Source organism: Pseudorasbora parva, chromosome 15 (genome assembly GCF_024679245.1).
Source record: "Pseudorasbora parva isolate DD20220531a chromosome 15, ASM2467924v1, whole genome shotgun sequence".
Taxonomy (NCBI): Eukaryota; Metazoa; Chordata; class Actinopteri; order Cypriniformes; family Gobionidae; genus Pseudorasbora; species Pseudorasbora parva.
This window is the reverse complement of record NC_090186.1, coordinates 34,807,728-34,835,448: the sequence shown is the minus strand read 5'-3', so window position 1 is coordinate 34,835,448 and position 27,721 is coordinate 34,807,728. Positions and strand designations below refer to the sequence as shown.

At 35.6% G+C, this 27,721-nt stretch overlaps 2 protein-coding genes across 8 annotated transcripts in view; both read right to left on the bottom strand.

Annotated features, from left to right (window-relative positions):
- adgrg6 (adhesion G protein-coupled receptor G6) overlaps window positions 1-9,239 on the bottom strand; it is a 59,362-nt gene extending 50,123 nt beyond the window's left edge. For all 5 annotated transcript variants that reach the window (XM_067417875.1, XM_067417877.1, XM_067417878.1 and 2 more), the window contains exons 1-2: window positions 8,961-9,239; window positions 5,423-5,511 (exon numbers count right to left, since the gene is read on the bottom strand). In XM_067417875.1, the coding sequence (XP_067273976.1) occupies window positions 5,423-5,511; window positions 8,961-8,962 (91 nt within the window). In that variant the 5' untranslated portion in view covers window positions 8,963-9,239. The remainder of the gene's footprint in view (window positions 1-5,422; window positions 5,512-8,960) is intronic.
- Window positions 9,240-11,876: 2,637 nt separating this feature from the next.
- vta1 (vesicle (multivesicular body) trafficking 1) overlaps window positions 11,877-27,721 on the bottom strand; it is a 43,566-nt gene continuing 27,721 nt past the window's right edge. For 2 of the 3 annotated variants that reach the window (XM_067417872.1, XM_067417874.1), the window contains 4 exons: window positions 25,696-25,807; window positions 18,357-18,539; window positions 17,103-17,180; window positions 11,877-12,523 (listed from right to left, as the gene is read on the bottom strand). In XM_067417872.1, the coding sequence (XP_067273973.1) occupies window positions 12,378-12,523; window positions 17,103-17,180; window positions 18,357-18,539; window positions 25,696-25,807 (519 nt within the window). In that variant the 3' untranslated portion in view covers window positions 11,877-12,377. The remainder of the gene's footprint in view (window positions 12,524-17,102; window positions 17,181-18,356; window positions 18,540-25,695; window positions 25,808-27,721) is intronic. The other variant, XM_067417873.1, reaches the window with a different exon arrangement.

The window sequence follows — 27,721 nt, the reverse complement described above, 5'->3', positions numbered from 1 at the left end:
TAACACTTAAAGGGTTAGTTCATCCAAAAATTAAAATTCTGTCATTACTTACTTACGCTCATGTTGTTCGACACCTTTAAGATCTTTGTTCATCTTCGGAACACAAATGAAGATATTTTTGTTGAAATCCGATGGCTCAGAAAGGCCTTCATTGACAGCAATGTCATTTCCTCTCTCAAGACCCATAAATGGTACTAAATATGTCGTTAACAACAATTACAATAATTTTAAGAAGCGACGAGAAAGCAAAAAAAAAAAAAAAAAAAAAAACGAAAACTTTTCAACAAGTTCTTGTCTTATGTCTGGGCCTCTAACGTGAACTCACAAAGCACCACAACGCATGTGCGAAAATATGACGTAGCCGGCGGAAGCGAAGAACTTTGGTTACAAGCAGAGGAAGAAGTGCTGTATCTAAGCCGTTGAATTGCTTTAGGTTTTGGCGTGGTGCTCAAAATGGTGCTTGAGTGTGCATTTCCTCGATGCCCAAACCATGACAAACGAATAAGTGCAGTAGTGCATATAAATGTGCCTAATCGAAGCAGCAAAATTAAGGGCTGAACGTCACATTCTCACACATGCATCGTGGTGCTTTGTGAGTTCACGTCAGATGCCCAGAAGGAAGACAAGAACCTGTCGAGTAAAGTCGTAATTTAGTTTTTTTGTGTACACAAAATCAATTCTCATCGCTTTATAAAATGATTGTAGAGCCAATGTAGTGAGATGGACTTGTTAACAACGTCTTTAGTGCCTTTTATGGGTCTTGAGAGAGGAAATGACATTGGTGTCAATGAAGGCCTTTCTGAGCCATCGGATTTCAACAAAAATATCTTCATTTGTGTTTTCCGAAGATGAAGAACAAAGATTTTACAGGTGTCAAACGACATGAGGGTAAGAACTTAATGACAGAATTTTCATTTTTTAGTGAACTAACCCTTGAAGGAAAGTAATATGTTACAGCAAAGTGTAAGCTATTTATGTCCTAAAGTTTGGTCTTTTTCATCAACACTTTAGAAATACAGTTACAATCTTATTCATGACAGGGCAAAACTAACTAAACAAACAAAAAAGCTGCTGATATGATGGGATTTTAGCAGTGTTGTGAAGTGACTGCTGATGAAGTGAAGGTCAATGAAAGAATGCCAGATTATAAGGGAGAAAAGAAGAGCTTTGATCTCAAAATGTCCCTTTAGAAGAAGGCCGCTAAGGAAAGATGCCAAAAGATGGAGTGTCCGATACGATACACAGATCTGAGGCTAAAAAAGACCCGGGAGATTAAAAATAGCCCTTTCAGCAGCGTCACATTTTGTGAAAGATTTAATCCCGAAGTGTCCCATTTCTCTCGCTCTCCTGGCAGTTTACCTGCTGTCTTTGTACCTCAGGTGTGCCGCATGTATCTGCCAAGAGTCAATTAACGGCTCACCCAAAAATGAAAATCCTGTCAGCATTTACTCACCTCTTTGTCATGCCAAATACCTGTATTATTTTCTTTCTTTCATGAAAAAGCAAAATGTGATGCAAGGCAGAAAGTCCAAGCTGTTCTTTTTCAAAATAAAGAAGAAAAAAAGTAAAATAAAACAAAATTAAAAAAAACAATGGAAGCTTGTTTCTGCCACATTATATAAAAAAAGGTAATTCAAACTTTTTAACTCATAATTATGACTTTCTTGCAATTGCGAGTTCTCGTAATTCTGACTTGTTTTCTCTCAATTCTGACTCTCTCATAATTGCGTTACATAAACTTGCAATTGCCAGTTATAATTTATATCTTGCAATATTTAAATTTAAATAGCTTTTTTATCATGCAATTCTGACCTTTTTTTCCTCAAAATTGCAAGTTCCCATAACGCAACTGTGAGTTATAAAGTCAGAATTGTGAGATACAAACTCGCAGTCTTTATTTACTCAGTATTGAACTTTATAACTCACAATTGCGAGTTTATATCTCACAATGCTGAGAAAGGAAGTCAGAATTCCGAATATCACGCAAATTTGACTTTATTACTCGCAATTACAATTCTGAGGGGGAAAAAGTCCCCCCTCAAAACAAAAATAAGACGAAATAAGATGAAATAAAAAGCACACTGTTGTGAAGTGACTATGTATGGAAAAGAACCCGGCTTGTTCATTCTTCCCAGCATTTCCATCATTTTGCGTTTCATGGAAGGAAGAAAAAAGCAATATAGGTTTGGAATGACATGACAGGGAGTACATAAGAATGTTTTTTGGGGGAAATATTCCTTAATTAAATCCATCATTTAAGCACGCTCCTCTTGATCAGCACGAAGCAGCTGTTCTACAAAGATCCAGAGAGATTAAACTCTATAAACACACCCAATTCTCCTTGGCTTATGAAGCATTGCAGAAAAATAAGGGTATCCTAGAATAAACATGCGACATGTTGTGTGTACATTTGCGGTTTTAGTACGAAAACAAACAACAAAAGCATATTGTGAACTTATGCACAAAAGGGTTATTCCCTCTTCGACCCATAATCACATCTGGTTTTAATGACAAGCGCTTGCACTAGGACAGTAAAGATTCCCTGTCTGGTCTATAGAGTCTGTGCACATTGTTTACAGAACGTGACATATCAGTTCTAATCATCAGTTATTCCATCAAGAATTTTCCACGTTTAAGCAACATTTGACTTAGGCGTGATTTAAATGAGGTCTAGAATGCCTATGAGAGGCGTACCGTCCTAAAATGATGTCCCAAATTGCTCTTGGCCTTCTTAGCACAACATTATCATGCTGTGGCTTGAATTAATTGAATTTCATTGTTTAGAAAGAGTATTAGCTCTTGGTTGTCAGTTGTTGTTTTTTTTTACTATTAAAGCGCTCTAGAAATTTCCCTTATACTGATTCCCAGCATTAAATCTGATCTTTGCACTAAACCATTTCTGACAGGCATCCAACGATCGTAAACGTTCCTACTTGGACCAATATAACAGTATGAACAAATCAGGCGAGCTGCGGTATGCGACTAATATTAAAAAGACACATGCTTTTCATATGAAGCTCACAAGGAACTTAAATTCAGCAACAACAGACCGATTAAAGATTTGAGCTGCCAGTTAAGAGCAAATCCATGTTTTCTTTGGTGCTGAAATCATTAATAATATGCCTGAATAATAACTCCATCTCAGGGGACACTGTCGTAACAGTGATTATGTCAGCTTCACAAAAACAACTACAAATGTTGCGCGTAATGGCTGGACTACAAACAGAAGCAGGCACGGTACACAGTTTAACCATCCAACACACACTGAGAGACCACTGACGGAGCTCATGTTTTATTTATATATGCAGGATTATATGAAGGATCATTGTTTAACACTAAACTGATTGTGGCCTGAAAAAAAGTGCCCCTTTTTTTTTTTTTTTTTAAGGGATGTACACTACCAGTCAAACGTTTAGAAACATTAATATTTATAATGTTTTTGAACTAAGTCAAACTTGCCTGACTTTAAAAAAACAGTAATATTAGGAAATATCATTACAATTTAAAATATTTTTTTCTATTTTAATATACTTTAAAATATAATTTATTTCTGTGATGCAAAGCTGAATTTTCTTCAGTGTCACGCGATCCTTCAGAAATCATTCTAATATGCTGATTTATTATCAATATTGGAAACAGTTGTGCTGCTCAAAGGAATACTTCACTTCAAAATGAAAATTTTCTGATATTTAACTCACCCACAACTCACCCAAGATGTTCGTGTCTTTCTTTCCGCAATCGAAATATATATATTTTTTTTTAGGAAAATATTCCAGGACTTTTCTCCACATCATAGACTTCTATAACAACCAAAATGTTGAAGGTTCAAATCAATGCAGTTTCAAAGGGCTTCAGAGGCTCAGCACGATCCCAGGCGAGGAATAGGTTCTTTCCTATTCCTTTTAAACCTAAATTGTTCATCATGCACTGCTCTGTGAATGCCAGCGATTACGTAAAAATATTTTTTTTTACGTAATCATTTTTCACATGCCACAGATTGTGAAATCATGTTGGAAAGGTCACGCTACGCTAAGTACTGCCCCCCGTGTTTACAAAGCGCACATCCGAAGACTAATACAAACGGCCTTTAGCACAAAAAAAATATATAAAACAATGATGTCAGACGATTTTAAAGTTGAATTTAGTTCGTGAACGTTCTCTTGGGGCGGTACTTCTGCCTACGTGTAAGCCTGACCTTTCCGAAGGATTTACACAATCCATAGCGGCAGTTAAAAAGTATATACATGTTTTTTTTGTTTTTTTTTAAATGACAGATCATTTCGCTAGATAAAAACCTATTCCTCTTTTGGGATCGTGCAAAGCGTCTCGAAGCCCTTTGAAACTGCATTGATTTGGACCATTAACATTTTAGTTGCCATTGAAGTTTATTATGTGAAGAAAAATTCTGGAATGTATTCCTCAAAAAATGTATCTCTTTTCGACTGAAGAAAGAAATACATGAACACCTTGGATGAGATGGGGGTGAGCAATTTATCAGGAAATCCTTTAATATTTCTTTTGGAACCTGTAATACTTTTTCAGGATTACTTTTTCAAAGAACAGCATGTATTCAAAATAGAAATATTAAAAAACTAAAAAAATGTTTTAATTTAATTTAACACATCCTTGATGAATAAAAGTATTACTGACCCCCAACTTTTGAATGGTAATGTATATTGTTACAAAAGACTTCTATTTAAAATAAATGCTGTTCTTTTTAAACTCTTTATTCATCCTGAGGTAATAAACAAATGTTAAGCAGCACAACTGTTTCCAAAATTGATAACAAATCAGCATATTAGAATGATTTTTGAAGGATCGCATGACACTAAAGATTTAGCTTTACATCACAAAAAATATATATATATTTTAAAGTATATTAGCATTAACAACAATAAAAAACATTATTTTTAATTGTAAGGATTTTTCACAATCTTACTGTTTTTCTGTATTTTTGATCATGCTTGATAATTACAAGAGACTTTAAAGAATACAAAAACATTAAAAATAGAAATGTTTTCAAACTTTTGACCGGTACCGTATGTTTCTTTTCATGACTGTGATTTCTAAGCCTACAGAATGCAAGGACAAAGACAATAAAAGCACGTTATGGGTGATTTAAAAAAAAGCATGATAAGGTAAAGAGCAAGAAATATAAGGAAGCTGAGAGAAAGTTTAAAACATGTACATATAGAAAACATAAAGAGAATTACTGAAATAAGCCAGGAAGCAACTGAAAATATGAAATAAAGTATTAAAGAATGAAAAGAAATGCGAGTTAATGAGATGGAAGCAATGTTGATTAGCATGATGAGCAATATACATAAAAAATCAGTTCAGAATAGAACTATGGACAACATTTCCAGGTAACACACTATTTGCATTATAACATTTTACATTTATAACTGTAGAGATCTTTTACCTGTAGTCAGAAAGCAAGTCAGCAGCAGGAAAACTGCGAGAGAATTCTGGAACTTCCATCTCCACCACCGACCGCTGATGAACGAAATCCTGCCAATCAGATTAAGCTAATTACATTTTGAAACAAAACCACAATTTAATTTATTACTTATATGTCATTTAAGTATAGTGTAAATACACGAAAACCACTATTGCATTAGAGGTTTCATTAAATGGATTGCAATTATGGCCGGGAATCCCGGGATTATCTTTTGACGCAACGGATGCTTAAAAAAAAATAGATTTTATTTGCACAAAAAATGCACATATCACCATGAATTGTTGCTTTTTGGCTTTCTTACTCACTAACACAAAACACTTGACAGCAACTGGCATAAACTTCATGCACAAGCTTTTCTCACTTTCTCTCACACACATGAGTACAATATCTTTATTCATGCGTCTATAATTTGGGAGAACTTTGAAGGTTTAAATGATGTATTTGTGGTGTGGAAACCATTTTTTCTTGTCAGAACATTAACCGCAGCCATGCAAAAAGTGCCCGTTACATAATGACCAATCACTCTCCCACGTCAGCCATAATAAGTTTGCAGAAAAAGTTCACGGACGGTGAGGTACACAAACGTTTAGAAAGCATTACTTGGAATGACAGGAAACTAGAGACCGAAAAAAACATCAGTGATCCATTTATGTTCCATGTGTTATCTATTAAAGTGGACAGTTGCTCTGGAGCAGTTCGTTCCCGCATGTAAAAAATATAATAGCTGCTAAAATCAACAGAAGCTTATTTTGAGAAATGCAATGTAGATAGAAAAGCAGTATCTAAAAGAACGAATGTGTCAAGATTCTCGTTCTTAGTGCATTTTTTAAGCACATCATCCAAGCAAAAATGGGAATTCTGTCATCATTTGCTTTCGACCGTGTTGAACACAAAAGTCAGCGGGCTCCAAAGAAACATTGAACTCCAGTGACGTTATTGACATTTTTCTGAATATATTCTTTTGTGTTCTACAAAGTGATAAAGTCAAGAAGAAACAGTCATACCAGTTTGAAACAACATGAGGGTGACTGAAGTATCAAACGGTTTTTAACTCTTCAATACACAATCTCCAATGTCCTTCAATATTCAAAGAGAGGTAAGGATATGACAGAAACTATTATACATTACATTAAAAGCAATGACTGCACTCTAAAACCTGTTCAGGATGGATGACTAATATATGTTGGTGCTTCAAATTCACAGTAATGGACTGTATGGAGCATTTCCCAGGTGTTCTTGCTCTTATTCAACTTCAACTTTAAAATAGTGCTTGTGAGAACATTTTATCACAGTGTTGGCTAGCTGCAATCCAAGGCTTTAATGGAAAGAGAAGTTTACAAACAGCCTTCTTAAAAAATAAATCTTGGTAGTATAGATTGAGAAAATAAGTATTTTTAGTATTTTTTATCAATACATTTTTGAGGGTTGGCTGTGGTTCTTCAGAGAAGAACATTCTTGATGTTACATTTATGTAAAAAATCTCAGAATAGTTCTTTGATGCATCCTAACATATGGTTTTCTAAAGAACTATAGTTCTAAAAACAGTTATCCTTGTAAAACCTTTCCTGGTTCAAGAAACTTTGGTTTAAGAGTGAAGTTACAAAGTATGTAACACTAATCCATAAAATCAATCGCAGATGAATCTATATATCTGTGACATTTTCCTACAATTCAACATTTGAAATTGGACATCAATAAACATCCCCAGGTCTGAAATCTGCTTCCAAGAAGGCGAGTTCTAGTGAGTCATTATCCGAAGTTCATGGAAAACTAAGATTCCAGCGGGAGATGATAACCACTGGAGACCTCATAAGTTATTCTGATGAAGACATTATTTGTTTAATTGGGCATTGTTCGTCTGCATTAGGATTACGGCGATAAATGTCTTCATTATATCAAACGGGATGGAAAAATTCCCTCCATCTGAGACTGAGTATGTTATAATGAGTTTATCGCAATGCTTCATTTGATACTAACACCTAAGTCTGTAAGCTTTTGTTGCCAAGACTTGAAGTGTGTGAAGTTACAAGATCCTGTGTGAGGTCCACGAGATCTTGTTTCATTTCAACAACCATTGTCGTAAGATAAAGGAGATCTCCATTTCCAGCCCACAGTGAAGTTTAGCGAAGGCAGAAACAGCCAACAGAACAATAGAATTCATATTTTATTAAACAACCACAACATGCCATTAGTCGCATTCATTAGTAGGCCACAATGGTGGAATATCATTAAAAGGGTCACGATGCCTTTAAATGAGAAGATAATCTTATCGAAGAGGAATGCAAGTCAACACCCTGAAATAAATCATTGCTACAAATCAGAATGTTACTACATATTTTTCAGCCCTAAATAAACAGCATTGCAACATCTCTGTAAGTCGGAGACTTTCTGGTCGCAGTGATCAGAATGAGGCCATTTCTTTTAAATTCATGTAATACACGACATTACAGAACATATGAATAATGTTCAGAACTCTCCTCTTGGCATATGTAAATACACATGAATGGGGTCAGAGACTCAGGGGACCCTGCAAACAGCATAAAGAACTTGATTCATCATGGCAAAAATGAGTTGGAAAACCAGAAACAGTGCCTTCTGGTATTCATAAGTCAAAGACTCCAGAAAATCATAATGCATTTAAGTAATAATAACAGACATCAATGTCGACTTACTAAATAGAAAGCTGTAAAAAAATTAAAATAAAATAAAAAATGCATTAATAACAAGCAACTAATGAAACTATTGAAACTAATGGCTATATCACGACTTCACTAACTTCAGAAACAACACGTCTTCAGCACTACTGTTAAATTAAATTAACCATTCATCATCCTCTCATTTTTCTCTCACATGAGCTCATCTCATCTAATGACATACGAAATTCCACATTATGCTTCATGGTTATGCTTTAAAATCAAGTAGACATCGGGCATCAAATGTCTATGATGCCCAAAAACGCTGAACGTGTAGGCAGGCAGCTCAAGTTGAGAGACGCTAGGCTATAATTAAGACGTGGACATTTTAAATACTCTTTAGTTGTTTACAGTTTTATTTGCGGTCTTTAAAAATTCCAATAAGCATCTGCCCACTAGCATTGTTATGTGACACCCATTCTTTTAGGATATTTCACTGGTCTAAATAAAAGGAGTAACCTAGTTAATGCAACAAACATACCGTGTGCACAATAACTTACACCTACAAACAAACAAGATTATGTGCGCTTTCCATTTATGAGTCAATCAACTGTTTCCAATTGTATTATTATTATCATCATCATCATTATCACGTTTAATTTTAGACGATATTGTGAACTTTTCAAAACATGTCAAATATCTTTTGTTCAAATTCTATCAGAACTAAAAAAAAATAGGCGAATCAAACTGTTAGCGAAAGTTAAACCGTGAAAACCAAAAGATGTTTCTTTTAGATATAGTCAGAATTTCCCGTTTCACAAAGAAACAGGAACATTTAAAAAAATAAAAATAAAAAAAATACTTACATTATTTCATTGAAGCTCGTCTCGTTGAAGAACCATTATATCTCTTCTCCTGTGTGAACAACTTCAGAGAACTTTGAGAGGCAGCCCACCATCAACTTTCACGCGCCACGCCGATGCTTAGCAAAAACATATCAAAGATGTTGTTCTAAAACCAAGTGCAAGATCTTTTTTTGATAGATGAACCTGTTCTCCGAGCAGACAGATGCTTGGTAAAGCGTTAACAGGAGTTTACTAGACAAAACTGTGCTTGTCCAAAACCGCTGGAGGCAGTTCTCAAAGAGCCCCACCCTTCAGTGAGAGAAATCCCGAGGAGACCCCACAAAGTAATAAATAAATAAATGTTTATATATATATATATATATATATATATATATATATATATATATATATATATATATATATATATATATATATATATATATATATATATATATATATATATATATATATATATAACTAACTGTAAACTAATGCAAAGGGGTTATATAAAATATAACCCCTTTGCATTAGTGCTAGTACGCATTGTTTATGGAATATGCTAACAGCAGCAAACAGTGTCTAATTAAAAGTAGCCTATCACAATTATTTTTTATGTTGGGGGGGGGGTGGTATTTTTCTACAGAATAGACACATACAGTATACAGCGTACAGTACACACACGTAGCCTATGTATATGTATGTGTGTGTGTATATATGGTGTATATATATTCACATGCACACACTGTATATATTCTTGTTCGCATAACTTTAATACCTAAAATGATGCAAGAAATCGTACATATAAAATTATTACACAATTATATTAAACACTTGTAAGACATATTATATGCAAATAAATATATAGCCTACAGTAGCCTAATATAGTAAAAAAGTTTTCTTTTCTTTCTTAATGTGTATGCATACTATACTATACTATACTATACAAAAGCTCATTTCATAGTTATATTTTCATGAACAAATTATTAGTTATTTTGTTTTACTATTACTGTATATATTCTTGTTTTATAACTTTTAATACCTAAAATGGTGAAAGACATTTTACATATACAATTACAAAATTATATTACCGGTAAACACTTGCAAGATATATTGCATTAATATATATATTATTTGTATCTGCAAAAAAAATGTTTGCTTTTCTTTCTTAATAATGTGTGTGAATACTATAACTATACAAAAGCTCATTTCATAATTATATTTCCATGAACAAATTATTACTTATTCATTTGTTAGACTTTATAAACGACTGTAAAAAATGATTTTGTCCTCAGGAACCCATGCTACCTACTTTGTTTTCAACGACGTCAGAGAAGATCTTCCAGTTAGATAGTTCCTACAAGTCGGATAACTGTATTTGCATGTACCTCAGATACTTACATTTTAGCATTCAGGTCAAATATCATGCTCTACAGAAATTTCAGGTTATGTAGTTGTAACCAATTCCGGTCTACAAGCCTTTGAGCTGATGATATGAATGATAAGACTACACATTTTGTCAGTATATTTGGATGAAAAGCATGTCTCTTTCTTTGAATCAGATAGTGTCTCTCTGTGGGGACTGTTAGGTTTTGATCTATTATGGGTGTGAGAACCAACACACAATAACATGGACATTTATTATAGGCCAGCTACATTTATGTTTTGTTTAGTATTATTGAGATTTACAGCCACAATGACGTTTTATCACCATAACACAGGAACTTGTCTGAAGATTTTGAATATAAAAAACAATTTAAGAGCCAGAAATTAGGATTTGAATGATCCTTCCAAATGCTTTGCGGTTCACAAATTACTCACTTATTGTGCTTAATAGCCAGTGCAAACATGGTGAATTTTAATGATAACGCTGAGGGGGGGAAAGATGAAAAGGTTTCTCGATTCCCACAGCACTGATAACAATCAAATTATAAACTATCTGTGCACGTCAATGTCAATACCCATAAACGCACTTAAACACTAAACAGAGATTACGGAGTCACAAAATCTGAAGAATCCAGTCGCTCAGAATATATGGTTAATTTTAGACTAAAGACATTAGGGTTTAACCTTATTCTGTAGTGTCAATGGATATGCAGTCCTAGGTGGATTTTATCAGAAGAAATACATTGCTTTGTAAATCCACTTGAGCCAATTAAACCAGAGTACAAAGGACTAAGAGAGGTTGGATGGAAAATCCCAGGTGATGTTCATTTGCATCCGCATTGAGTCAGGAAAGGATTCAGGCAAATGCAGATGCATGCAGTGATAGCTCGGTCTACTTCCAGATAAGTGCAATGCCCTTTCTATTACACTTCAGGCTAAACGGTGGAAAGAGAGGAAAACAGAGGCACTGCTAATTCAACCGCAAGAATCGCAAGTTGGGCAGAAAACAACAGGAACTATCTATTGTAATTAATTGCTTCCTGAATATGCACACTGAACTGACAGAGTTCATTCATGCATATGGCTAAATGGGTTGTGCCTAATAAAAAGAAATTACCCATTATAACACAACTAAACTCAGTGCCTTTGAAATGCAACATCGCATCCATATTTTAATCTGGAGGAATACTTACTGTGGCAGATTCTTACTGTTACTGGCATCTGGAATAATTCAAATACGGACAAAGTACCAACCATTAATGACAGTTCTAATTTAATTTAGTTAAATAAACTGCACAACTGCGATTTAAGGCCGTCTCTACAGAGGCCAGTTAGCACTAATCCTCATTTTTTTTTCTAACTGCATGTGCGTAATGCTTATTGTTTACATTATGCAATGCAGAAACCTTATTAAGCAGCATATAATGACTAAATTGAACACTCAAGCACCAAAAAGAAAAATAAAGAACGCTTAGGACTAATGAGATGCTCATTTTTCATGATGATTATAATATGAAGGAAAACATACACTGCAAATAACCCAAAAAAGTCAAATAGAGTCAAAAAAAAGATTTATTGTTGATCATAATAACGCTTTACTAATGGCAGAAAACTGTTAAGTCCACCTTAAGCATATTCATAGCGAACGGAAAGTAGCAAAAGTAGTTTAGGTCAAAGTGACGCTAAGGCTCATGTTTCAGAGAGCCTGAGGTAAAGATGAGAGTTCTTGAGACATGCTTTCATGTCCATGCATATCTAACCAAACTGTTGTGAAGCCATACAACTCTAAACCGTGAATATGAATGAACTCAGATTTTGAAAAGGTCTTTCACATGCACCTGATTTTTTTTAGTGTCGCATCTTTGTCTCATTGATCTAGTAATGAGAAGCTATTGACATCCAATATGACTGAAACAGATGTTGTATTGAGTGATGTGGGGGTGTCCTGTGGAGCGTCTTTTTTTGATACAGATGGGGCTGGGAAAATGGCCCTTTTTCAGTTCGTCTGGGCCAGATCTCTGATAAAGTGGTTTTAAGGAGGACAGCACAATGGTTTCATTCTTTGCCAGTGGTTAGAAGCTTCAGGGCCTTCTGCAGATTCTGGACGGCAGTGCCCACATCCTCATATTGCAGTGCGCTGCCTGCGTACTTACAGTATTTCTGAGCCCGAGTAAAGTCTTCTGGTGTGAGCCGCAAGTCTCCTGTCAACAGCAATAGAAATGGTCAGTTTTATTGGATGCGTTAAATTTATAGAATGACAGTAAACACATTTATAATTTTACTAAATATTCAAATTCCAAGTAAATGCAGTTCATTTGAACGTTCCATGCATGAAATCTTTCAAAATATTACAAATGTTTTTCAGCATCAAATCATCATATTAGAATGATGTCTGATGGATCATGTAACACTGAAGACTGGATTCAAAAAAATTCAGCTGCTATCACAGGAATAAATTACATTTTAAAATACATTAAAATAGAAAACAGTTATTTAAATGTTACAAAAATAATTTTTTTTACTGTATGCATTTTTGATCAAATAAATGCTTTGGGTGAGCGTATGAAAATTTCAAAATATTACAAAATTACTCCAAACGTTTGTATAGTAGTGTACATTAGTAGCAGTAATATTATAACAGTATACATATAATAGAGACAGATACAGATTATTATATTCTCTGCTAATATTTTAATGATTCCCAGGGGAAAATTCTGGAAATGCAATGCACCCATTTCACACATGCATGTCTCTCCAGTGGCCAACAGCACATTAAATTATAGGGTGAGTTGAGGTTGGAGTAGTTTATGAATATTTAACTTCACTGCATTTGCCAGTGGGCATTTGAAATATTATAGTCATGGTGCACGAATGCCTTTACCACAATGTAAACTATGCTGGCTCTCACAATGACATTCTGAGTGACAGTTTGAGCTTCATCCATAATGTGGGAACAGAATAATGAACTGGACAGAGACGACCACCAAAGCACTTGTAAGCTTTCAAAACAGATTTAGGTACAGAATTTCTGGGAACCTAAAAAAGGTCTCTAGATCCTGTCTCCTCTCCAGTATTAATATTTAACCATAATACATTTTTTTCGTCTCATTCAAAAGCATTGCTTGCACCTCGATTACTAAAGTATACACACAGACTGGGAAGACTATAACCACAGAGCTGTCTCAACTGAGATGCTTGATTTCAAGAACATTTCAACAAGTTAGTATACTGGTAATGTTATGACCTTGGTCGACTTTTTGGCTGTAGAGGGGTGAAACATGGAACAGAAGTTTCTATAGGACACACACCGGTTCATCCTCGTGAGATACATTTACAAATATTAATGTGCTTATCTGCTGATCAATTGAAAAGAATGCAGAATGCATAACCAAACAATGGTTATTAGAATGACTTGCTTAGAAAGTTACTTGGTTGGTACAGCAGGTTTGAAAGAGTAGCGCATGACTTTAAAAAGGATTGCTGGTGAATACAGGTCCTGTGATGATAGGATTTGTTTGTTAAATGAGATGTATTTCCCAGTTACATTGTAGTGACATGATCCGCCTTGGGATTTGTTGTAATTGGTAAAAGGTTTGTTATTGTTAGGTGCAGGTAGAGCAGTTGTATCAGCTTGATTGCTGTCTTATTAATCACTGCCCTGCAAGTATCGATCTCCATTAACTACTCTGAAAAATAGGGGTTGGATTATCATGGGTTGAAAAAAGGTATTTTATTCACTAAAGTCTTTTAATTGATTTATAAAACCATAATGAAGCATAAGGTTTCTTTCAGAATGATAAAATACACTTAACCACTAGGGAAAAAGATGTGACCTGATCTAACATATAGCATATATAGGCCCGGTGTTTTATTAGGACATTTAAGTAGCTTTTACAAATGTGCCTTAGAAAAATGACTGGTCTGTATCTTGAGACAAAACAATGGCACTGACATATTTTAAGATACATCAGTGCAAGTTGCTTTCAGTTAAAACAACTCACACATGCATTTTAGTCTGTGACAAGACTTAAAGCTACACTGTGTAACTTTTTTTGTTTATTCTAAGCTAAAAACACTTAGTTTTTTCAAAAATGTATGTGCTCATTAATGTATATTTACTTCTTTCGAGAAATAAAGTTCTCTCGTAAGTTTATAATATGCCATTGAAAATACATACGGGTGAGGGGTTCGAATGCTGGTCGCCATGTTGCCCCTCCATCTTGAAAGTACATTAGCCAAAGAGGGACATACCCGTAAATTCAAGCTTCGCCTTTCGCGTTTTAACACTCGATGGCACGGTGTCGAATGTGAAGAGGGGGATTGCCATGTTAATCTTGGACTAAATCGGCCACCGTAGGAATTAAAACAAAATCAGAATTGAGAAGAACAGAAACTATTATTCACTGGATCATCACACCTTTTCACCACTAGATGTGGGAAAATATCACACAGTGTAGCTTTAAGCGTTGTCTGTGAAACCAGGCGTTATCATATGTTTGTTATCTTATTCATTCATTTACAACTAAATCAGATTTGGTGTTATCGTTAACAAAAACAAAACAAAAAATGAAATAAAACTGAAATAAATATAATCTGAGTATTAGACTAGACGCTGGGCGCTCAAGATGTTTGGTCTGGAAACTCACCATTGACAGGGCTCAATTCGAGGGGCGGTATAAACGGTTGTCTTTCAAACTCCCTCTACACACAATTGGATAGCGCTACAACAAACTAGAGCAAAGTGAAGCGGAGCTTTGATAGATTAAACTTTTATACGTCTGCAAAACTCCGAACACATCTTCCCTTCTTAAGAATGACTTCAGTGCCGTTCTTTGTTCTTTTCTCAGAGAAAAGCTTAACTCCAAGTCTTCCAGAGTCGCGGTCAAAGCAGATTCGAAAGACCGCTGATCGCCAGCTTCTTTGTTTACAATCACACACTGAACGTGAAATTAATAATAGGCCATTTTTCTCATTAAACACATACATTTTGTCATAATTTGCTATATCTAAAGAAAATAATCAGATTGAAACTATTTTCTACAAGCTTTCAAAGATCATTGGAGACTCCAAAATGAAACCAAATATAAGGAGTCCATATACTTCTATTATTTAATACATTTATACACACCTAAGCACCCATGAAAAAAACATTACATAAAAAAATATATATATTCTTACAGAATTCAGTAAATAGTGTGTGTACCGAGCGACTACCATGAATAAGATTGTTCTCAATTTAGACGGGTCAATCTACGATACTGAACAGGACCAGACTGAGATGCCAAAAAACCTCCTGAATCAACCGCTTTGACTGCAAAAAACTACAATTACTCATCACAACGACGTACACGTGACAACTAAAACACTATCCTTCCTGAGTGTGTGGAAAAAACGTGATTGTACTGTGTGTCTGTACATGAATGCAAAGTTCGATCAGTGATCGAGAGCGTGCACATACATCAAGCATGTTGTTTTGTGCATCAGACACTCACACGCTCACTGTACGACTCCTGTACGCCACCAACATTGCGCTCTTCCGAAACAAATCGCAGAATACGACAGATCTTGTGCTTTAAAGCAAAGCACACACTGGAATGAATAATTCATTAAAAACGCAATGTGAGTCTCTATTCTCTTTGATATGTCTGATGTAATCAACATGGCCTTCTTTACATTAGCGCTGTTTTGGACTGAATGATTTCGATTACTGGATCAATGAGAACATTGTTCTAAATCAAGTTAAAATATTAATAAATACTATTGTTTCAAATATTTAGTATTAAACACTAATAAATTCCCGTTTTCTCTCGTTCTGCAAAATAATAATAATAATCTTGAAAACCATTTGTAATCCATGGTTTCAAGAATGACGAGAAGGACGACCCCTACAAAAAAAAAAAAACCCTCACCTTCAGAGCCATATTTCACTTCCCCAATTAGTGTGTCTTATGAGGAACAGACTTTCCCTTCAAATCAATTAGAAAATGTCATGGCTGATCTGTTGTCACAGAAAGACCTTGGCGGTTGAGAGGATGAGAAAAGCAATTTGCAGTATGACATTGCAAACTTTCCATATAGAGGATGCAGATTTTCTTTTTTTGGCATGTGGTTCTATGCAATATTAATGATGACTAATATTTGTATGTATGGTCTTCCTTAGTCGTCTCCTGTCTGGGAAACAGTTATGATAGCAGACAGGCTTCAATTATAGCCAAAGCAATATCAAATGATACTCTGTTGTCAATGTATACATGACTGGTTTGGACTAGAAAAGCAACTTTTGTCGTCTCAAATTTGTAACTGGACAAATTGAGTCTTGCACGGCAAATCTTTCAATCTGCTCTATTTCTGGCAATTGCAACAATAAAGGGCAGTCATTGTATATGAAATGACCTCACTCATTAGACAAATTATTTAATTGGCAGACTGAATACCAACACTAGCTTTGGACACATCAGCATTAATTCTTATTAAAGGTGCATTCCAGTGACACAGTAGAGATGGTAGTGAGGAAATGTCATTTTGAGCTTCATCTGTGGTTGTTCCCACCCACTATAGTAAACCTAAACCGTGAATCTTCTTTCCAATTTATTCTTAATTTATTCTTAATTCATTTAGAAAAGTCAGTGCAATGTCTGATTTTTCCCTCTGGCCTTATGAGCAGAAAATCCATCATGTCGGTAAAATGAGGTCCTATTCTCTCGGTCACAATTATTTGCCAGATTCGTTGAGATTGAATTTCAGTAAAGAGTCCCTATCATCTTCACACAAAAAGCTTACCTTCCTGGGTACTGTTTAGAAGCGAAGGATCTACCACTGGCATGGCTCGTGGAACAGGCACTGGTTTGGCGGGCTGTGCTGCTCCAAAAGAATGGAAAAAGTCCATTAAATCATAAACATAAATACACTTTTGCATTTATCATGGCTGATAGGATGTCGAAAAACTGTAATGGACGAATTAACTAGTCCATCACTGTAATTGATTTAGAGTTAGATGGGCTTAGCTACCAGCTATGGCTGAGCATACTCTTTCCTAGGAAAAAAAAGAAGAACAAAAGCTACATTTTATTTGAAAAAAAAAAAAGTTCAATTCAGTTTCATCTAAAAAGTCTAAGAACTGACACGGAGTTAAACACACAAGCAAGGAAATGAGTACATGCTATGCAGGATCAAATTAAGCGGCTACACTTCTGAGGTGCCATGTTGCAGATTAGTCATTTCCGTATCTGGAATCTGAGGTACTAATCACATAGGACAGCAGTTACCATGGGAAACATGGCCCTCATGGGGACCCTCAGCCTTTTTGCTCTTTAAAAGAAAAACAGGAAACCTGAATGGGAAATTTAAAAGCAAACAGACTACAGCTCAGCCCTGTGAGAAGTACTAATTAATCTGTATGTCTGAGTCAAGTGATTAGAGCTGTTATTGAATGACAATCAGTGTTACGGTGATTCATTCAGTAGTCATCTGCTGCTTTGTTCACACAGTGAGCGAATACTCAAAACGTTATCAAATGCATGGCTATCCATGTCACAGCCCTTGAAATAGTTTAAAGGTTTTAAAGGTTGGTAAGCTTTTACTTTTTAGTAGTAGAAGAAGTGGAAGTAGAATAATAATAATAAGAATTATCATGCACTCACCAAGGCTGCATTTATTTGATCAAAAATACAGTAAAGTTATATTGTGAAATACTACTCCAGTCTTTAATGTCACATGATCATTCAGAAATAATTGATATGTTGTGGTGCATAAGAAATATTCCTTACTATTATCAATGTTGAAAACAGTTGCACAACTCAATATTTTTGTGGCAATCTCGTTTTTTTGATGAACAGAAAGTTCAAAAGAACAGCATTTATTTGAAACCATTTTTTTGTCAGAAAAATGTCTTTACTGTCCCTCTTGATCAACTTAATACATCCATTCTTCTTTTTTTTTTTAAATGGCTACCCCGAGTTTTTGAACAGCAGTGTATATCGGAAGCTTGGCAGATTGTTGTAACGCACTAATTCCACTAAAGCTCAGATAGCTTACCTTCTGGATGGGGAATATCTGCAGGTGTATTGGCTGGGGCGTGTGACCCAGGAGGTATCTGAATATTACTGAAATTGGATGCTGGGGGTTGGTTTGATGGATGGCCATGGAAAGAAGGCTGGGATTGGGGTGGATCGTAAGGGGCTTGTGAAGGACCACCACCCTCCGCGCCAAACTCATCATCTAAAGTAAGGAGAAAAAACACGTAAATATGATCATGCATTGCACTGCCAACAGTAATCTTGTTGTGAAAGTTCCCAGAAAGTTTGATTTTTTTTTCTGTACTGATAAAACTAATAAGACTCCGGATGAAGTTTTCCTTCCTAGAGTAGTTTTTCCATAACTAACGGAGCTCTGAACAGTCTGATGCCAGTACTAATCAGGCTTTTCTGTTTTCTCACATTATCCCATTTAGTGCTGAAAAGATGCCCATGTTCACAGCATTTTTTTTTTTTTTGCATAATTGTATCATGAGTATAAATCATGGAACAAATGAGTCTCATTGCCAGTCAAGCCTTTGATGAAGTGGCTTCAACCTGGCAATTTCCTGTAACTAAGGAGATATCTGGAATCACAGTGAAACAAACACTAAATAAAAATGTGAAATTTGTACATGTGGAATTTTATCAACCTAATCTTTTATGCAAGTGACCTTTTAATGTGATTTGATTTGAGTTACACACTTTTTCCCCCTCAAAACCCAGGAATAAGTTGATGAGAGCAGTCATGACACGGAACCAATGTCAATCAACTGCGAGCTGAACCATAAGACACCCCAAAATGAGTGACGAATATAAATAAATAGAACAAGAAGGGGAAGAAAAAAAAGCAAGAAATTTCAATAAACGGTGTCAGGGTTCTTCCACTGGAAATTTAACATCAATCCCACATTCATAATGTTTCTAAAGCCCCTGGGCAGATTCAATTTTGCAAAAATATTATGTTACAGTAAAACACAGTTTAGAGATTATCACCATATATATTTGCCTGCATCAGCAACATTTAATAACAAGGTAAAACTTCAATATAACATTTCAACACTAGGAACAAGTAAATGAAGCATATGAAAAACACATGTCCAAATTTGGTTGATTTAAACATGCTTTTTTGATTACTTACCTCAGACACATGTCAGGGGGGTTATTTTCATAATCGGTGGTGAAATAATAAGGGTGGGGCAGTTCAAATAAACATTATGCTCTTATGAAAATATGGCCTTCATATGGTTTCTGTAAAGCGGGGCTTGATCAGCCACAGGTCAGGGAGATTCCTGGTCAAAACTTGGAGAAAAGTTTTGTTCTTGGAGGCGATGTTGCAGGCAGATGAGGAATTGTGAATAAGGCCATAAGCTGGCAGACTATGACTACGAAAGTCTATACTCGAGATAGCTTTGTACTGCTATAGTGAAAAGGGAGGTTGAGATTACAGAATGATAGCACCACAAAAAAAGCCATCCCTTCTGTCCTTGAGACAGAATAATACACACAGAGGGACTGGATGAAGAGCTGAGCTATGCATAAAAACGGCTGTGACTCTGGAGTGTATTCTGAACACCTGAAAATATATACATCACGCATTCCCAAAGAGCAATGGGGGAAATAAATACAATGTATAATATAAAATGCACAGCAAATAGAAAATGTATGTTCATGCTGTCTATGCAAGGAATCCACATATAATCCAACCAAGCACCTGAAATTCTGTTGAGCCCTATAGACCTGTACTAAAGGTCAATTGTGGTATAACAAATCAGCACGGAAAGAAAAGGCTGATTAGTAAAAGAAAGCCATAACCAAGACAAAAGTGACAGTAAATAAGCTGAGTTATTTTGTGAGTAGTTGTTGCTCAATGTGACATGTTTTGGAAGGCTAAAAAAAGAAGAGTTATTTTATTTTATTATTTCCAGTTACTAGAATACTCAAATGACTATCCATAACATAGAACCTTTCACTGCCAAATTCATTAAAAAGATCGATCTGTTAAACTTATTTCAAAACTCTATTAAAGTTCTCACTAATGAAACCACTGCAAACTCTGAAAGGCCTTTGTTTTTAAGTGGGAAGGTGATGGAGGGAGAACCAACATTGGCTCTAGCACACTATGGATTCGTAAAAGTCAACATGAGGCTTAAGAGAAGCTCTCTCTGCCAATATATCTCTTTATTTATTATTGATCTGCGCTGATAACTAAATTATGAAAAGATTTCATCGGGTGTGCTCAACTGATCTCTACTGCCGCCGGCCAAAAATTGTGACCTATATTACACTTAAAAGAAAAATGTATTCTGTACTAATTAGTAACAGGGAGGGAATGGATAAATTGTGAACAGATGGAATTGTTTTAACATGCATGGAGAGCAAAGCAATTTGTACAATTGTAACATGCATGCAACATTTGAGGAAACACAGTAATGGGGGGTGGATGAATAATAAAAACTAGCAGCAATCAGAACTGTTATGGGTGATTTCGTTTACCAAAGCAAAAAGGGGTTCATTGTCAGTAATGCTTGAATTTCCAGCGTGTCCAAATCACGTTTTTGCAATCAGTCATGTTACATAAAGTTAAAATGTTATACATTATCATACTGTACAAGTATACATATGGTCATGCCTGTTATATTTGTCTCAATTTAGTCCAAACGTGGTTATATAATCTACTTAATGCAAGAATTCATATCAGAGAATCAAGAATTCAGCTGAAAAAAATGACAAAAGAGACATTTAAACAATGATTTCAGCATGTTTACAGCATGCTGTTCACTGACTTTTTAAAGTAATTTTTTCCAAGCTGTACTTGTCCTGACACCAGAGCCCATTTCTGCTTGACCTTAATTTCTCACCAGGCTGAAGTAAAGAGACCTTTACTTTCCATGGAGTCATGGCACGGGTGCAAATCCTGCTCCAGGAAATGAACAGCTACTGGTGTAAACACTGTAGATGAGTCTTAGGAATAGTATACTAATTGAGAAAGTTGTTACAGATCAGTTTTCTTTCCTTCAAATAGGCTTTTTTTCCCCATGCCCCAAGGCATACTTGCCGTGCATATATTCCCGCAAGTTGGAAAGCCAAACTCGGCGAGGAGACAATACCACTAGTATGGTTCTTAAAAGAAATATTCCACATTCAAGTTTAATTCAAGCAGCAGTTGTAGCATAATTCTGATAACTACAATTAGTGGGGTAAATGCATCATGCCAATTACATAATAACATAATCAATTAAAAGATCATCAATTCAAAACATAAAATCCTCTGAAATAAAAAGTAAAAGATGGATACCTGATATCTTGAAATTACACAATGTTACGGGCTGACCTGGTTAAATGATCATGCCTGACCATTCTGCAACATCCCTTACACAGACTGAGACCGAAATCTCTTTTGAATCTAAACATGAGTTAACAATGGGAATATGCATAAATAAAGCCCTGTTGACCTGTAATCTACACCTTATTGAGGACGTGAGGTAGACCCACCACCCACCCCCACCAAAATCTCTAAACCTTTGTTACCTTTTGCTTTACTTCTGTGGGAATGAGACGTTTGCACCAGTCACACTGAGACGTTTCAAATGATTCCAAACATGTTTAAGTATAGTACTTGTTCACAACAACCCATCTAGATTTTGGCTGAATCATAGAGGCCATATGGGGGAAGAGGCAGTGAAGGGAAAGAAATGTAAATTAAGGCAATACTTGTGCGATCAAGTCGAAATGCATGAGAGTGAGTTCAGATGTTCGTTTCCTTTGTTTTCTCAGAGTTGCCATCTCTTATAATTCTTCCTGTTTTCACTGTCTTAAAAAGGAATCTGAAAAATACTATAATGCATTTTAATATTATATGTTAAAATTTCGTGATTCTGGTTATTCAGCTCCAAATTTTCACCATATCTTGTTTTGAACCCTGCCTTTTCTTAAATGGCAAAACTGAACAAATTGAATGCTGACATCAAACATCAAAATGATATCCCATGATAATAAAACACTAACCCTAATTTTCTTTCCTACGGGAAATAACTCATTTTTACACCCTCTATAATAGCACATTTCTTGCTGCTTTCATCATATGTTGAAATGGACCATATTTTTTTAATGTAAGAGCAGCAATTATAACTTGAATGTGCAAGGCTCATGTTGTTGTCAATTTTCAGATATCTTAGCTATAGAAAAGTATGTTATCCTGCTTGACATTGCAAATGCAAACTGTTATCGGTTATCATATTATTTTAATTTATATTCATAATTATAAACGCACTGGTTTGTAGCACAAAGTGTAACCGCTTACTGCACTGTATTATTATTCTAGTTATTCATCTATTGAAGCCATATGAATTGGAATTTTTGCAAATTCACAGAGAACAATTCACTTTGAACATATTAGTTGTCATACTAGGATCCCACATGCACAGAAAGGACTTGATTAATTGCAGAGGACAATAGAAAATGTATAGTCAATCAGCTGACTCAATGCAGCTCTGACCTCAAAACAAGGTCTGGAGTTTGTTATTCAGCACAAACATCTTGGCATATTGTTACAATAGATTTTCTAGGGGACCTCCTTGGAGGCAATTTGACTGACATATGGAACGAGACAGATACTGTGATAGGGGTGCTTAAACTCTGCAAGGCACAAAGCATGCTATCGTTTTTGTCTTGGCAATGCTGCACATTAGTGGGAATAACCAAACATGAGGTCACTACTTAACAAGAGGGGCCCAGCTGCTAGATGTAAAGCTGAAGAAATAAAACCTAAATACCATTATAATATGAATAAAACATGTTACATACACTTTAACAACAGATAAAAATAAAACGGTTGTCCCAGAATATAAAATAGTTATGATACAGACATTAGAAGAGTGTCACATACTACAGAAACATTCTGTGCATGCATGTACGTCCCAACGACTCAGTCTACAGATGACTTCATCTCTGACATGAGCAGGTCAGGTCAAAAGCAGCACACCCAGCAGATGTGGAGAGAAAAGTGATCTAACTAAACCCCGCCGCCAAGCACTACTTTGACCTGCACATGAAGGAGAAAAATGATTTTCAAGCAACCTTCTTAAATACATTATCTTGCAGTCAAACATTCACATCTATCACATAATCTCTAAAAAACATACGCTTATACCATGATATCGCAACCATATATTGGGTGATAGGTTCAAAATAGGTGATTAGCTGCAAAAGGTGTTCACAAATTTGTATACTTTATAAATATGGTATATTCCAAGCCAATTAAATTTGAATTCGACACACTTGAATTCGATACACTTGAATTCGACCTGCTTAAAAAGTTCAGTGTCCTGCTCGAGACTGCTAGTTTTTTTGTTTCAAACTATTTCTCAGAAACTTCTTTCCTTGCTATGAAAATGTGTCACTGCATGCTCTCTGTGGAGAACAGTGTGTCAACTATCAATCCTTCAGTTTTAAAACCAGCGAAGTCTTACAGGCTCACCGGATTACCCAAACTAAAAAAAGACAAAAACCACCAGTTTCAAGTATGGAGAATGAAAATGTATTGCTCACACTAATGAATGCAATTCACTTTCATTTTTGTGTTAATGAAACTGTAGCAAAACAGAAAGAGCACAACGTGAAGAGGCACTATAAAATAGACACACAGCTCGTGTGTCAGTCTGATTTATTTCTATGATTCTACTATGGACGAGTTTTGAAAAGCAGGTTACTTTTTTTTGCAGAATTTCCTACTAGGTGGGAATATTTCTTATGAATAATACAAAATGTTATTTATTATTATTATTATTATTATTTTTAAATGAACAAATATGCTATAACATAACTGTTCTCTGCTGATTTCATTCACAAAATATTCCAGCTTGGGCTTGCCCCAATGAATGTTTCATTTGGCCCACTTCTTGATGAAGTTGAATAGCCCTGCTATATGCTATTGGCACAGCCATGGTGTTCCATGTCTGGCGATCATTTATTTAAATAAAGTTTAAAGAGGAAATGGGTTTGGTATTGCTATTGTGTAAACACTTTCTTTAGGAGGATCAAATGACCTTTTCCTTGCCAAATGTCTGAATCCAAACCTTTGGCTTGTGTAACTCAGTACAAATGAATAAATTAACCATTCCAATTGTTTTTTTTATAACGGAACAAAAGCAACGTATTAAACAATAAGCAATCCATTTGTGTTCTGTGAATTGATTACATCCTCTTTTTTTTTGGTTGAAGGTAATGTCCTGAACACGGGCTATGTAAAACATAATTACATAAGTAAATGTTTAGATGTCTTATCCACAAGATTACAAAGAAATTAACTCTTTGTCATTCTTCCTATAAACCAATTTAGGTACTTTTAAAATCAAACTACTTAGATAGAGGTAAATTTTAACCTCAGTCTGCACTGATTTACTAACCTTAAAGGGATAGTTCACCCAAAAATGAAAATATGATGTCTATCTGCTTACCTCCAGGGCATCCAAGATGTAGGTGTGTTTGTTTCTTCAGTAGAACACAAATGAAGATTTTTAACTCTAACCGTTGTAGTCTGTCAGTTGTATAATAGTTGTCTGTTATACGAATGGTAACAACATTTATGAGAGTAAGAAAAAAAACATGCACATACAAATCCATATTAAACTCTTCGGCTCATGACGACACATTGATGTCTTAAGACATGAAACCATCAGTCTGTGTGAGAAACTGAATGCTTTACCTCTAATACATCATGAGCCACAGGGTTTAATATGGATTTGTCTGTGCATGTTTTTTTTTTACTCTATAGTTCCCATACTCTCATGCGTTACCATTCACATGCATTAAGACAGACTGTAATGGTTGGAGTTAAACAATTTAATTTGTGTTCTACTGAAGAAACAAAGTCACCTACATCTTGGATGCCCTGGGGGTAAGAAGATAAACATTGGGTGAACAATCCCTTTAACAAGATTGGAAAGCACTTTCTCAATCTAGCCAGCTGTAATTTGTTTGACATTATTCTTCAGCCTTTTCCATCCTAATGACTATCCTTGACCGTAAAATAGTTAGCTTATTCAACAGTGAGTAATTTTTACACTATTAAAAGGGGTGGCAACCCTGATCGACTGTGATGTGAATTGTTTATATAAATCACTACATAAATAGCAGCCTGTGCTGACTCGCAGAGGGAGGATCACTGGGTGAGTCGGTCATCTACTGTGTTCGTCACAACAATGATAAGGCACACAATGTGCTAACATTTACAGACTCAGAAACAACAGAGAGAAAAAGCCACTCCATAATCCTAAAGGAAAGCCCCCTGGGTGATGTGTATTTTGTTAATGGGAGTCACAGGATCATTCTGGTGCAGCAGATATAATATCAGAACTTACCATATGCTTCCCCCTCCATTCCAATAGGACCAGGCTGCGGAGTCTCGCCATTCTTTAGGCAGTTGTGGATGTAGGCTGCCTTCCATTTAGCATACTTCCTGTGTTGGATGTTCTGGGAAGTAGAGAAAATTGGGTCAATCAGCAAATCATTAAGGCAGGAAATGCTCAATAAATTTACCTGCAAAACAATAGGCGAAATAGGAGCTGATCTGATTAGTTAGGAATTTGTCTGGATATGACATGGATAACACTTGACTGACTGGTGAATGATTCACTCAGTACAAGGCAGTAATCAGGTTTTATAATTATTCGGGGGGGTTACTTGTCCCCTTCAGTGTCTATGGTGGTACATCTAGTCATGAATGTGTAAGTAAGTAAAAAAATAAAATAATTAAGTGCTGTACAGAGTAAAGAAAAAATACTGACTAAAACAAAGATAGAATAAAAATAAAAAATAAAACAAAACAACAAACCAATAAATAAATAAATCAAACAAACAGTCAGACAGAAATATAATACTATTAAAATGCTAGGGATAAAAGATAGGTTTTCAATTTTGCTTTAAAAGTAGTAATGGAAGGTGCAAGGTGGATGTCCAGGGGCAACTGATTCCAGAGACGGGGGGCAGCAATAGAAAAAACGCCGTCTCCCTTAGTTTTTAGACGAGATCGTGGGATGTATAAAAGAGCCTTGTCTGAAGATCTTAGAGATCTCGATGACGACTGTGGAGTAAGAAGATCTTTAAGATAGCGTGGAGTTTGATCATTAAGAGCTTTAAAAACAAACAACAGGAGTTTAAATTGAATTCTAAAACGGATCGGCAGCCAATGTAGTGAAGCCAAAATTGGGGTGATATGTTCATACTTCTTTGTCCCAGTCAGCAGGCTTGCAGCTGCATTCTGCACCATCTGAAGTCGTGTAAGTGACGACTGAGGAAGACCCAGATACAAAGAATTACAGTAATCCGAACGCAAAGTGATAAATGCATGAATAACCTTCTCCAAGTCTTGGAATTATAAAAACTATTTTAGTTTGGAAATGGTTCGCAGTTGATAAAAACTATTCTTAACAACAGAATTAATCTGTTTGGATAAACATAATTCTGAATCCAGAATGACACGGTTCCTAGCCTGGGTAGAAACTGAAGGGAAGTGATTACCCAACTCCTTAATAAAACTGCTCCTAATTTTTACATTTACAATTGTTTCAGTTTTGTCATTGTTAAATTGAAGAATTTGTTTTGCCAACCATTCTTTAACGTCCCTGATACAATCCAACAAAGGTTGAATGGAATCTCCAGCATTCAATGGCAAGTACAGCTGTGTGTCATCAGTGTAGAAATGAAATGCAACATTGTGCTGCTTAATATCCCCCAGCGGACGTATGTATAAGTTAAAAAGAAGTGGACCCAAAATAGATCCTTGGGGGACTCCACTAACAATAGGGGCAGAAGGTGAAGAAAACTTACCCAACTCTACAGAGAAAGACCTGTCTTTAAGGTATGAACTAAACCACCTTAATGCTGTCCCCTTGATACCAAATAAGTGTTCTAAACGCCAGATAAGAACATCATGGTCAAAGGCAGCTGTAAGATCAAGTAAGATCAATACAGCATTTTTACCAGCATCAACTGCACATAAAATGTCATTGAACACTTTAAGCAAGGCTGACTCTGTGCTATGATGGCCAGTAAAACCAGATTGAAAAGGTTCTAATAATGTAGTTGCATTTAAAAACTGGATCAATTGAGACTGGACAACTTTTTCTAAAAGTTTTGATAAAACTGATAGTTTAAAGATAAACTGATAGTTACTACAACAACCCTCATCCAGCCCTTGTTTCTTAAGCAAAGGCTGAACAACCGCTTGCTTAAAACACTTAGGGACCACCCCAGTGTCCAAAGATAAATTGATCAACACTTGGATACTGGGACCAATTATAGGAAAAGTAGATTTCATAATCTCTGAGGGAATAACATCAAGCAAGGAGGAAGTTTTCTTCATCTTCTTTACCAAATCACAAAGCT